Genomic DNA, 13,912 nt, shown 5'->3' on the forward strand with positions numbered 1-13,912 from the left:
AATGGTGAAATTATATACCATAAAAAGCAGAGGAAAGGGGGTTGGAGTTTAGTCGAATGGAAGATTTAATCTGAAGACATACTTTCATATAAATCCATCCCTTATATTTTGGATGATTATTTCAAAAGCTGGAACTTGTGCTTGTTGATCTCTTAAACTGATTACTGAGAAAATGAATGCACTTTTATAAACAGTCATTGACAGATGTGCATTTCCCATGTCCTTTTATATTGGTTTTATTTTGTAACAAAGCTAAACTGCATAACACTTCAGATATTTTTCAAATAACACAGATACATTGAAATTCAATTTGTAGTGCAGCTGTATAATTTATTGTACAATAGCTACATGTTCCAGGAGACAGCAACATAGGGAGTGAGTGAATTCTAGTTCAGAAGAGAGTTGTTTCGAAATGATAAGATCAATTTATCAAGGAGAAAAAATAATGATGGGAAAAGATATTTTTTCCACCATAAAATGTTGGTACTTTGTTACAACTTTCAAGTTACTGAATAAGAGATCAATTTTATTAAATACTGTAGGAGTTCCTATGTCACCTGAGCTTCACATACACTAAAAGCAACACTAGGAAGGGTTAGTGCACATTTGTACAAAGATCTCTTAGGAAAGTGTTTTCTGATAGAGATATTAATGTCATGGTTTAAATTGCTATACACATAGGCTGTCTCTACAGTGAGCCCTAGCGCCCACAGTTTGATGCAAATAAGCAGTTCCAAAATGCAAAATAGCTTTGTGTTTGCATATTAACGAGGGTAATTTGCATTTTTGTTGCAGAAATCAAACCGTGTAAACATGGTTCTGTCGACAAAAACCCCCTTTGTTGGCAGCCCCTTATGGAAACACAGACCACTTGGCCAACATAAATTTGCAGAACAGGAGACATTTAGAAAGGTCAAATGCAATTTCCTACATTGCATTTGTCCTATACTAACATCCCTACCTCTGTGCTGGTAGGGTGGGTTTGTTGTAATGATCGCAAACACGAGTGTCTTGGTTTTCTCTCCTGATTAACACGTATGTTATGTATATATGGCTTCTCCAGTCTCTTCCAAAGATATTCCACGTTTTGTAACTGGCCTGAAGGTAACTCTTTCCTAGATTTGATTTCATTCATGAAAGGAACTCAGAATTAAACTCTATAAAATCCATCTAAGCTTTCTTGAGAGGCTTGGCCTCTCGAAGGAATTGTCTCAAAGACCTCAGTCTACGTCCCCCCACCACTCAGAGCCACTCCTATCTCTTTCACTTGGAGTGGCAACAAGTCACGTACAACCACGAATCAGGAAAACCTGTCTAAACCTTTCCACTGAGGCAAAATGAGTTACAAAACTACATGATGTTCTCCTGCTGACATGAACGATGACTAATGAACTTCTGCTGCTGCAGAACGATAGAAACTGGAGCTGTCTGAGTTCCTTTCCTTGGGGCTCTGACTGACCAGGGTTCCCGCTTATCCTATCTAATATATTGTAGAATACGCTGAACTAGAGCAAGTTCATCTTCCTTCTGGATGAAGGAACACACATGCAAATCATTACAACTGGAAGAAACAGATAAGGTGCAAAGGGCTTGCAGAGACACTCCAAAATATATTGAAGATTAATCAATATATTCTAATTGCAAACAAAATATTTCCCATGAGCCATGATTAGATTAAATATCCAGAGCAGGAATCGGCACATTTTTGACCAGAGGCCCATATGGGTTAGGAATATGGAGGGCCAGCTGGAAGATTGGCAGAGGCTGTGCTTCACCAAACAGTCAGCATGGCCTGGCCCAGTCCCTTACCCAACCTGCCCATTCCCCACCACCCCATGAGACATCCTTCTCCATCCAGCATCCCCTGCTCCCAAACCACTGACTGTGCCATCCAGAGCACTGGTGCTGGTGGCAATGAAGCCAAGCTGCTGGACAGAGCTGCAGCCATACCACCTGGAGTGTCATGGCTGGCAGTGTGGCCCCTGCCCCACCCAGGCACTAGAAGAGCTAAGGCTGAGATGGAGAGGAGGCAGAAGAGGAGGTGCTGGGGGCTAACAGTCCTTGCTCACTGAGCTGCCTGGGAGCTGGGATGACTGAAGCCAGGAAGACTGTCCTGACCCTGCTCCCTGGTGAGCTTGAGGGCAAGACCAAAGGCTCTGATGGCCAGATGTGGCCTGCAGGCTGTAATCTGTCCCCTCCCTCTGGTTGAGAGCTACAGGACATTTTTCTATGCCTTTCAAGGGGATTAGTATTTGGTGGGGAGCGGGGAGGGTGAGTGTCTGTGTGCGTGTAAGATAATAAATAGAAAGTCAGCATAGCAACTATCAATATAATGTGATGTTCAGCTCTAATAGACAATTCACTGATCATATCAAACATTCTGAAAATGCACTGTAAGGACACATATCACTTTGAAAATAGAGAGAAGATTATTTAAACCATCCACCTGGACTCTGCTAATAATATTTACATTGAAGAATTATTTGCAAACCTTTAAGTGATGTATCAAGATAAATACACAGCTTCTGGAAAAGTATATTATTATTAATGCTATATAAATTGGAAATAACATTACACTGCACACTTACGTTCAGGCTGCGTGGCAACCTTGATGGATTGCGAACTCTCTCCTGGTCCCCATTCATTGTACGCTACCACTCGGAAAGTGTAGGTCTCCTCTGGTTTCAGATTTCCCACTGTAAGCTGAAGTGTCTCAGACTGTGTTGTGTTCTGTGCCCGTTCCCTAAGTAAAAACATTAGCAGAGAAAAAGAACTTTAAAATTAACATAGCCTTCCATGAAGTATGTATGTATAAATATTTGGCAAGCTAACTTTTAACTAAGTGTCACTAACTTTTAACTCTGTCTTTGGGCTATAGAGTTTCTTTTTAGGTGCCTGAAGCATTATATTACAAATTAACTTATTCAATGGGGCCCAAGAAAAAATGCTGCAAGAACTACAAGAAAGCCAAAGATGTTCTATTATAAATACTTAATAAGAAACACTGTTTTTTGGTCCCTTCCCTTTCTTAGTACAACAGAAGATGGAAACTGATGGGAAACAAATAGCTGCTCAATAAACAGAAACGTCTGTGATCTTGACAGAGAGGTGTATATGGGATCATAAACATTGGGCTAATGACAGAAAAAACAGGTCCTGATTGTTCCACAAATCAAGCTGTGTCAGCACTGCTAACAGATGTGCCTTCCTGAAGATAATGGGGAGAAAAGTATATCACCACCCAGCTAGCATTGCTGTCTTCAGGAGTGTCAGTTATTGTAGCTAATGCTAAGAGATCATATAGATACTAACTGTATACAATTCATAGACTCTCTGTACATTACAAAGGTCTGATTCAGAAGGTTTTCATAGCCTAGGAAGATTAACAGCCTCTGATTCATCTGTACAACTCCTATGACTGTCAACAGCATCTGGGGACTCAGATCAAGGGGCCTGTTTACTGAACTGAATAAGGAGTTTAGCCTTAGTCCTCTAAAATAATGCTATAACTGGACTTGTGCGGATAAACAAACCTGGGAAAGAGATTACAAGGAGTCCTCTTTTCTTTACATATCTTCCTGGATTCCAGCCATGTTACTGATTCTGGCCCCTAAGCACACAAGGACTAAGGATGTGTCTGTTGGTGACACTGGACTCTCTAAACAGGTCAAGAGGAAGCCATAGTTTCATGTCCTTTCCTACTAAGCAGTAGACAAAAGCCATTTATCAGGAGAGTACTTGAGAACTACTGAAACTATCTATTGTGACCACAAGTGTGTGGACAGTATCTGGACTCTGACAAGTGTTTGGAATACTCCAGACTCAGTGTCCCTGAGGGCTGCAACGAGATAATGTTCCTCCATACCTCTTCTACATTAGACTGTGGCTTAAAAGCTACATTAGAGCCATAATTGTTAAACAGAGGTAAACAGACTTAGAGGGGTAGCTGGGTTAGTCTGTAACTTCACAAATAACAAGCAGTTCTGTAGCACCTTAAAGACTAACAAATTTATTAGGTCATAAGCTTTTGTGGGTAGAGGACACTTCTTCAGATGATTGGAGTAGAAAAAATAGAATGCAGGGTTTATAGATCAGGGAGGGAAGAAAAAAGGGTGACCTGTCACTAGTAGGACCTATGGATGAAACAAAGTAAGTAGAATGCGTCCCATTCTTGCAAATATTAAAGATGGGAAAATTGCCCTTGTAATGCACAAGACAGTTGACATCTCCATTCTGTCCAAAGTTAATGTGTCAAATTGCTAATGAATTCCAATTCAGATGTCTCCCTCTGTAATTTTCCAGTAAAATTCTTTTGTAGACAAATTGCTGCTCTTAACTCCATTCTTGAATGTCCAGGAAGGTTAAAGTCGTTTCATATAGATTTATGTTACAAAGTTCCTGATGTTGGATTTATGCTCATTCATCCTTTGGAGCAGAGACTGGTTTATCCACTGTGCATGGCAGAGGGGCATTGCTGGCACATAATGGCATATATACCACTTAGTGGATGTGCAGGTGTATGAGCTTTGGCTAGCCCTCTGTGCCTTAACAGAGATCTCAACTATCTTATGCAATACAGGAGTACTTTCCCCACCATTGATAGTTGCAGGAATCGGACACATTCTACTTAAGTTGCTTCATCAACTGGTTCTCCTAGTGACAGGTCACTCTTTTTTCTTCCCTTCCTAATATATAAACACTGCATTTTATTTTTTTTCTACTCCAATCATCTGCTGAAGTGGGTCTTACCCACAGAGGTTCATGACCTAATAAATGTTAGTCTCTCAAGTGCTACATGACTGCTTATTATTGTTAAACAGAGGGATAGAGGCTTCTGACTCTGAGAAACTGTGAAAGCTTAGTAGGCTCTGATTTCTCCAAGAATCTTACCTTCAAAGTTTCAGAAATTCTATAGCCAGAAGAAACAATCTAGTTTGCACAGTCCTGCACAGTCTGGGCCCTAGAACGCCACTGGAATAATTTTTACAGCATACTTATTAGGAAAACATCCTTTCTTGATTTAAAAACTATCAGTGATGGAGAATCCACCATACCATATTTAAGGGCTTTCTCTGAACTCTCTATATAACATGACCACTTGATTTATGGGTTCCAGAACTCACACTATTGTAGAAACAGGTGCACTAAAGCCAAACACAGGGATAAAATAACCTCTCTGCTACTGCTTAAGCTTCCTGTTTACACATCTCAGAATTGCTTTTGCTCTTTTGGCCACAGCATTTACACTGGAAGCTCAAGTTCACCTGATTATCCACAATTACCCCCAAATCTTTTTCACACTCACTGACTGGTTCCCCAGGATAGAGGCATCCATCTTGAAAGTACAGCCTACATTTTGTGTTCCCAGATGTATTTCCTTACACTTAACAAGCAATCTGTGTTTTCCTATGGCTTTCTTCTAATTTATCAAGTGAACCAGACTGCTGTCATCTGCAAACTTTATCAAACTTGGCCCTTTCTTCTACCTGTTTAGTCTCAACTAACACTACCACTTTTTTGACCATCAGGATATAGAGTCAGTCTCTTATGATTAGGACAAATGGGGGGCCCAAGTTCAACTCCTTGCTGTACTGTGCAAAGCACTTGTGGATTAGACAAAACAGGGGCAAATACAGACTAAGAAACAATCCAGCAATGCCCTATGAAGAGCATAATAGTGACTTCACAGGTCTCTACTAATAAGTACAGCAGAAAAAAAAAACCAAAAAACAATGATGGATTTCCTATTATATGGACTCCATGAGCTGTGGAGCAGTGATGGTCTGGCAAAATGGAAAAAAAGAGAGGCGCTCTCCCTTTGGTTTTAGCAGCAAAAGTACAGCTGTGTTTGACCAGTCCAAAACCCTGGTCTCTTCCATTGCTAATTTTTACTATTCTCACTCTAGCAGTGGTGGAATCCAGAACATACCATGGTACTCCCTCCATATTTCAGGCTCACTGACCCTGAATTCAACGTCACTCAAGTCAGTGAGGTAGCAATAGATTCATGTCAATTCAAATTTGAATCCATGACAATCTTTGCTATGGGTGGCAGGTATAATATGTAAGTAAAGGAAATGCCTTTCGAAACCGCCAGCCTGGCCCCACCCAAACTCCAGCCCCAGCTCCTGGCCTCCTTCCATGTTCATTCCATGGACTGTCCAGGATTCAGCCCTGTTGAGAGTGGAATGGTACTGACAGTTCTCTGAGGGCTGAGGAGCCTAGGTCTGGGTGCCCTCCCTCTCTCCAGTGTCCCATCTAGAGCTGGGAAAGCGTGAGTCCAGGTGCTGCCCAATCTTCCCCCTGTGCTAGATCTGGGGCTGGAGAAGGCTGGGGCTATCCACTGCCTACATTGCCCCCCCGCATACTCCAACTGGGGCCAAGGAAGGCTGGGGCCACACAATGCTCGTTCCACCTCTTGTGCTATTGGGTTGATGGGGAAGCTGGGGCCACAGACCAGCCACTGGGGGAGGAATGGCTTGCCTCTATAGTGAGGCAGCTCTTGGCTCCCACAGTGTCACGGGAAGAAGAGCAGGGCTGCAAGTGGAACTGGTGGGTTAGCAGGCTTGCATCTCTTAGGCCTAGGTTCACCAGCTGCCCATGACCTTTACATTAACTATTTAGAACAAGGGATTTTACAACAGTAAGAAATAAAGAAAATAATAACTACAGTGAGACATGGGATGGTCCGATACATATTGCTACTACTGACCAGATGCACTTTTTTGTCGAGGTAAGTAAGCAACAAAGGAGTCCCTTCAAAGGATGAGATAGAAGGATAACAGCAGAATGAAACAAAAATGGGAAATGAGACTTCTCTTAAGTTCACAAGCTTCTCTAGAAGTTCAGATGTTGCAGTTGGTGTTATATATCTGTTTATCCTCCCCTTTGGCAATGCAGTCTGAAGGGATCTGTACAGGCAGGCATGTCTGAGTGAGTGAAAGAAGAGACATGGTAGCATTTTGCTCTTCGCAAAATAATAAAGAATCAGGCTCATGGAACACAGGTATGAGTGTATTTATAACTGTTTTGTTCCTCACGTCTACATCTCAGGCAATAGGACTTAATCCAGAATGAGGCATGTCAGAACAAGTGCTCAATAAACATATAGTGATTATGGTTAGAACTTTCAAAGGCACCTCAGAGATTCAGGTATTCTCTCTTCATTGAATTTCAATGGTATTTGGATATCTATTGACCCTTAAGCCCTTTAAAAAATCACTATCCCAGGTGTTCCCATCTCTGGCTATCTTGCTTTGTACTAACCAATGTTTTCCTCTTTATATGCCAGAAAAGATTTGTATTATACTAAAACAGGCTCCATTATTTGTCCAACTACTATTCTGGGGCTTTCCAGCTCTCTTATTGAGGATGTCATCCAAATGAAGTATTAGAAATCTGACATCTGAGTCTAGAAATGTTCCTTTTACAATTGCAATGGATAATTGTCCTACATGCCTTATATCTCAGAGTAATGATCTGAGACTAGCTGATGTATTGTTTTAGAAAAACTAAGGAGTTTTTTTTTCCTATGCTTTCCTCACTTTCTCTTAATTTCAACAAATAGGAAATGTACTGTAGCAAAAATAAATGTTCCAAATTTGACTGAGTAAAGACTGAATAATAACCCAAGCATGGACCTCAGGATTTAACTCAGGGTAAAATAACACAGAAAAAAGTCCCCCATTAGGGACTTTACAATTGCTCCCAAGTTCATGTGGGAGGCAATCTCATACTGTGGTGATGGGCAGGAGTGTAAAGCTGATAGCTAGATAGTGAGAGGGATAGACTCAAAAATGGGTGTTCTAAATTATTATTTCAAATCCTAAATCATGAATTGGGCACCTCCATAAATGATTTAATTTTCATATGAGAAGGATGAGCCACTTGTTAAGGTACTAGGTTAATGCTTGGGAGACCTTACCTCAGGTATCTCCTCTGTGCTAACCTTCCTGTATGACCTTGAGCAAGTCATTTATTTTTAATGCCTCTTCTTCATATATAAAATAGGGAAAATACCTCAGGGCCGTTCTGAGGATAAACATACTGATAATTTTCAAGCATTCAGATACTAAGGTAATGGGGCCCATGTAAAATGCCACAAATCCTGAGGACCAAGCAGACCCTGCTGAAATCAGGTGCCTTTAATGTTAGCCAACCGGAGCTCTTATGTGTAAAATAAACAACAGTTTCTACAGTGACTCTCCTACTTATAAGATGAAGCCTTCAACATGCTATTTCCAAAGTGAACATAGATCATCTCACTTTAGTGTATCAGAATGTTAATAATGCAATTACATTGTTTCCATACACCTGTCAGGTGAGTAACAAATGCTTTTGCATTATATCAAACATGTAATAAGTTGTTTCAAGGTGGAACAGTCATGTTAATATTTCTTGTTGTAAAATGAATATTATTAATTTAATAAGGTTTTAGAAAATTTATTGTGTTTCTTCCCATTATCGTCACCCGGTGAAGTATCAGAAAGACCCTGAAGTATTACTGGAAGATAATAAACAAACATGAGTAGTGTATCTGGGAATAATTTTTAAGAGCTTTCAGATGAAAACCTTTCTGTGAGACACCTGTTAATCAATACAGGGGCAGCTGAGAGAAATTTTACAGATTGTATTACACAGGTCAATCTAAATGTTCTTATGACCTTTGGGGCCTTAAATTTTGCACCTGTTTATTTCTGATCAACAAGAAAAAAAATTAGTGCCTTGGTCCTTTAGACTAATAATATCAAAGTGGTTCTCCATATATGAAACTTTGCAAGATCGAGAACTTAATTTCATTTACCACAGGGAAAAAAAGCTGATTTACTAATAGCAACTAAGAATAAGGATGGGCACAAACCAAAATCCCAAATCTAAACAAATTCAGAATTTGAAGGGTTAGAATCTAAATATGGATTTTGCTTCTTGGGCCCACGTCTACCTTAACATGTTGGTTTGGAATATATATTACAATAAAAAATACAGCAAACAAGTGACCCTGTAGCACCTTAAAAACTAATATATTTATTCATTAAGTAACAAGCTTTCATGGGTATGACCCACTTTTTCAGATAACCCACAAAAGCTCATTACCTAATAAATAAATGTGTTAGTCTTTAAGGACCTATAGGACTACTTGTTATTTGTGAAGCTACAGTCTAACGTGGCTACCCTTCTGAAAAAAATACAGTATTTCTCTTTTTATTTTTCACTGAAAAGATAGAATTCCATGGTAAACTAGGTATATTTTGAGGTGATATTTGAACTGTGTCTCTTTTTTTTCTCAAAATAACATACATTAGGTTATGAACAAATTGACAAAGGTAAGGAATGGATCTGTCTTTTTGGTACCAAATGCAAAACCACATAAAGATCAAATGACTGCATTAATCAGTGCTCACACTCGTCCAGGGTCAGCCTGACTAAGACAGAAAAGGCAGGGGTGGGGAGCAGAAGAAAGATGAAAAGAAGAATGAATGGAAATCAGACAGAGGGCAAATATTCATGCTTAAATTAGATCAGAAAAGAGAACAGAATAAAAAAAATATCCAATATAAGGGCAGGTTTAAAAAATAATTCAGACTGAATCAAGCCAATAGCCCAAAATTTGGGCAGGGGAATAAGTGACATATAAACCAGGATGTGGACCTGAATATTGTACCTGACACCTATTATCGCAAGTGAGAGAAAAAGGAAGTGCTACACAGAACAAACAGAAACTTGCTCAAAGGAGCTTGCACTCTGACGAATATGTCATACCTAAAGTCTGGATGTACATGCACCTGAGCTTTATGGGAAGTAAAAAGCTGGGTCTGGATCCAGATTTTGCATCTTAAGACCATGACTAATTTTAAAGATTTTGAGGAAATTTTTCAAAAGCACCTAAATGACTGGGAAGACTTAGTCCCATTGACTTTAAGTGAAACATAGGAGGAGGAGTATTTATGATTTGCATTCTTGTAGCACGTAGGAAACGCAGCCACAGACAAGGCATTATATAAGATGCTCATAATGTAGGCTGACTCCTAAGTGGGTAGGTTGCTTCTGTAAATGGAATATACATAACTACATGAGAAAATTTCATGGGTAACATAGATACAGCTATCTAAGTTTTGTGCTATTCTGATCAGTCTAAAAGTGCCTCTTTTTTGGTAAACTTAAGTAACTTGGGAAGAGATTTACGCTAAACCACACTAATGCCAGAATATACTTGTATGACAACATGTAGGCACCCGGGTGCTATGGCCGCGCCCCTCTGGGCGGCACAGTCCCCTACTGCTTGCCCTGGGTCTAGCCGTCCCAGGGCTTTGTCCCCTTTAAGAGTAGGCAATCGGCCAGCCTGCAGCTGGAGGGCCCCGCCTTAAAGGCTGGGGCGGGGCCACAGCCAGTCAAACAGTCCGGGGTTGGCCCTTAGCTCCGGGAGGGACCGCAGTCACAGCCGCTGTCCTGGGAAGCCCAGCCCTTAGTTCAGGGCAGGGCAGCAGCACAAGGGTTGAGGAACAAGCCCAGCCCTCAGTTCAGGGAGGGGTAACAGCACAAGGTTTGGGGAACAAGCCCAGCCCTCAGTTCAGGGTGGGGCAGCAGCACAAGGGTTGAGGAACAAGCCTGGCCCTCAGTTCAGGGCGGGGCAACAGCAGAAGGTTTGGGGAACGAGCCTAGCCCTCACTTCAGGGCAAGACAACAGCACAAGGGTTGAGGAACAAGCCCACAGAGGGCTTACTCCATCAGGGAGGGGGGAGGGGGTCACAGGCCCTCCCATACCACTGCGACCTGGCCCGAGGCCCTGCGGGTCGCTTACACATGACCATGGCAGTGGGGATCCAGGCCGCAACACACCGCCATGGGTTCTGGTGCAGCGTTCCCCGGGCCACTTCCTACCTCCACCTTCATCGGGGGAAGGTCCCAGTCCACCTGGTCAGGGGGTCCTGAGGGGCTGGCCCCCTCCAAATCATCTACCTTTGGGGGCTCCAGCCAGTTGGTCATCTCCACATCGTTGGGGTAGTTCAGCGGCGGTAGCACAGTGGGCCCGAGGCGATCCTGGGCCTGGGGTCTGCAGGGGTCTGCTGGAACTCTGGGGCAGGCCGCTCCTGCAGCCTCATGGTTGCTAGCCCCAACCTGTCTGGCTGGGCCTGGGATTTCCTCCCAGGAGGGGGTCCTCCACTGGCATGAGGGTCCTGGCAGATTTGGGAAGTCCGGATAGGTCCCCTGGGGCATCTGGATCCGTAGCTGTCCTGGCTGGTCTGGGCCGCTGGGGGTTTGCTCCTCCCTGCTGGCCGGGCGGCAGTGGGCTCTCTGCTCCTGGCATCCGGGAGCCCGTGAAGGTGCTCCCTCCCCTCCTGGAGGCCCAGGCTTTAATGGGTCCCAAGCTCTGCCCTTGGCCCTTCTGGCTGTAGGCCCCGACCTCTGAGGGGCGGGCCACTGGTGTTCTGGCTCTGGGCCCACACACCAGGGCCTCTGCGCAGCCTCCTCTGCCTCTGAGTTGGCGGGAGGCCGCAGCGGCTCACTACACAATATCCTTTTAAATTTACATTGAACAAAGCTTTCCCATGTAGACCAGGCTCTAGCCTGCTAAGTTACTCTGGCACTGTTGAAAATTGCACCCTTGTTTTTTTACAGTGTGTGGCATAATATATTTCAGATATTTTAATGGAAAACAAACATTAGCATCCACTAACAGATGTTTATCATTATGTTTGGGCACTTGTTACTCTGAATCATGTTTATTTTTTTTTCCCTTTAAATAATTATCTTCCCTATGTTAGCAGATAATTTGAAAGCATATTTTTTAGATCAAGCTATTCCTTTAAGCACAGAAAATTTTTGTGGCATTTGTTTATTTCTTCATAGATTTAGGTTTCTTTTATCATCCTTGTAACAAACAAACAAACAAACAAACAAACAAACAAAAAACAGCCACCATTCCTGCCATTTTTCTTTAAGTGCCTTTTTTTTCCAACAACCAAAACTATTTCAGTGTTTGATCCCTTGAAGCAAACTTACCCAAGTACGAAGATTAAAGAGCAGTCCATCAAAAATACACCAAAGGTGAGGAGGGTACAGTGATAAATGTCTTCACTTACAAAGGAGCTTCTCTTTGAAAGTGCAGAGACAGGGAAGCCCTCTTGTACAAATTACAAGCCCCCCTCTACACATACTTCTCCCTTTCTTCCCTTTAGATGTTTTTGGGGTATGGTAAGGCAAGACATCGTTGAAAGGAGTCCATCTTATTTTCAGCAATCCACTATTCCTATTACCTCTCATTCAAAGACTTGCCTGGCTCTTTGGCATGTAACAACTGCATGCAATGCAAGAGAGCTGATGGGGAAGGTTTAAAATTTACCTACCGGAAAGACAGAGTAGCAGAGAGGCAATAGCCTCAATTTAGCAAGTGTAAAATCTGTGGAGACTTGTTTCTCAATCTTGTTCTTGAACCTATGAGATGGATGTCACCCAGTAGTTAGTGTACAGCTACAGACTGGTGCTGAAGATTTTTGATTGTATGAACTTATATACATTCCTAGCATTACCAGTACTGTCAATTGTCAAGCAAAATTACTGTTATTCTCCAACACTGGGAAGACCTTCAGACTGTAGAGTTACAGTAATTTGCCTGACAATTTCTTTCCACGCCTGAGGTTAATGTCATATCCACTATTTTTGTAAAGAGAAAAATAGCTCTTCTGTAAAACCAATGTATGAACAATAAATGACTCAGTAGTCCATGGAAGTCCTTTGTGTAAAGGAAAACAACAGGCACTTTGCTCAGCCTCATAGGCTGAAAGTTCACAAGACCAGAGGCACTTCTCACTGTGGCAAAACTGTGAAATGTATTGTTTAAGAAAGCTTTTAATTACAATTGGCATTTTTCAGCGAAGTGCTAGAAGCTGCCATATTGCTAAAAAGCTTTTTTTTAAATATTCAAAGTATTGGAACCCATCGTAAGAAAGTGCTAAAAGCTTTCATAACTAAGTTATGATATCCTCACACAGCATACTACCTTATTCCTATGGTTCTCCATCTTTTCAGTATCATGGCACACTTTAATGAGGCAAACAACTCCAGAGCACACCTACTCTTTTTTTTCCTGAATTGATTGCTCGTAAATGCCACATTTACTTCTATTTACTATGATTCCAGTCTGACTAGAGAGGTTTTCAACATAGCAGTGTATACAACATAGTAGTGTATACAACAGGCCTGAACAAGGATCAAATGCATTAATCTTTTGAATCCACCACAGGAAAAAATATCTTAGACAACGACTACCGATACATTTGCAAAATCTTCTCAATGCCATGCTAGCAGTCTTGAGTAACCAAGTAGCTGCCAAAAGAAGTCTCCCCTCCCTGCCAGCCCATTGGAGCCATGACATATTTAAACTGGATCCCAGCTCCAACAGGCTCATTCTGTAAGTAGTGCTACTGAAATTAAATGGAAGAAAATATTCAGTTAGTGTAAATGGATGCTGCCCTTACTCAGATACAAATATAGAAATGGCTAAATCTTGCAATTAAAAAAATAACAGTCATGCTATATAAAAGTTTCATAGATAAATAGTGAAGTATTCTTTTGATTATTAAGCAAGATACTGCGTTAGACAGACCTTTGGCCTGATACAGTGTGGCAATTCCTAGATTAACATTGAAGCAGTTGAGAAATAATTGTAGCACATTGTTACTTCCATCCTCAGATCTCAAAGCATTTCACAGAACCAATGCTGAAAGTTCCCATGTGCGTTATTGGGTGGTAAAGGCCACTGACTAAACTTGGGGAAGGGACTGTTGCAGGGGAAACCCATGGGTGCTCCTGCAGGAGAATGCCTCAGAAACCTGCTGTTGAGGGGCAGGGACAGCCATAGCACCATTTGCAGAGGTATCTGGAGCAAAGAGCGCCCCGGTTGTCCCAAGGACTG

At 41.9% G+C, this 13,912-nt stretch overlaps 1 protein-coding gene across 1 annotated transcript in view; it reads right to left on the reverse strand.

The window, feature by feature from the left end:
• DCC (DCC netrin 1 receptor) overlaps positions 1 to 13,912 on the reverse strand; it is a 588,079-nt gene that overhangs the window by 277,735 nt on the left and 296,432 nt on the right. Inside the window, 1 exon segment of the mRNA XM_074995966.1 lies at positions 2,589 to 2,743. Coding sequence (XP_074852067.1) covers positions 2,589 to 2,743 — 155 coding nt within the window.

This window comes from Carettochelys insculpta, chromosome 5, assembly GCF_033958435.1.
Source record: "Carettochelys insculpta isolate YL-2023 chromosome 5, ASM3395843v1, whole genome shotgun sequence".
In the NCBI taxonomy this organism is placed as follows: domain Eukaryota; kingdom Metazoa; phylum Chordata; order Testudines; family Carettochelyidae; genus Carettochelys; species Carettochelys insculpta.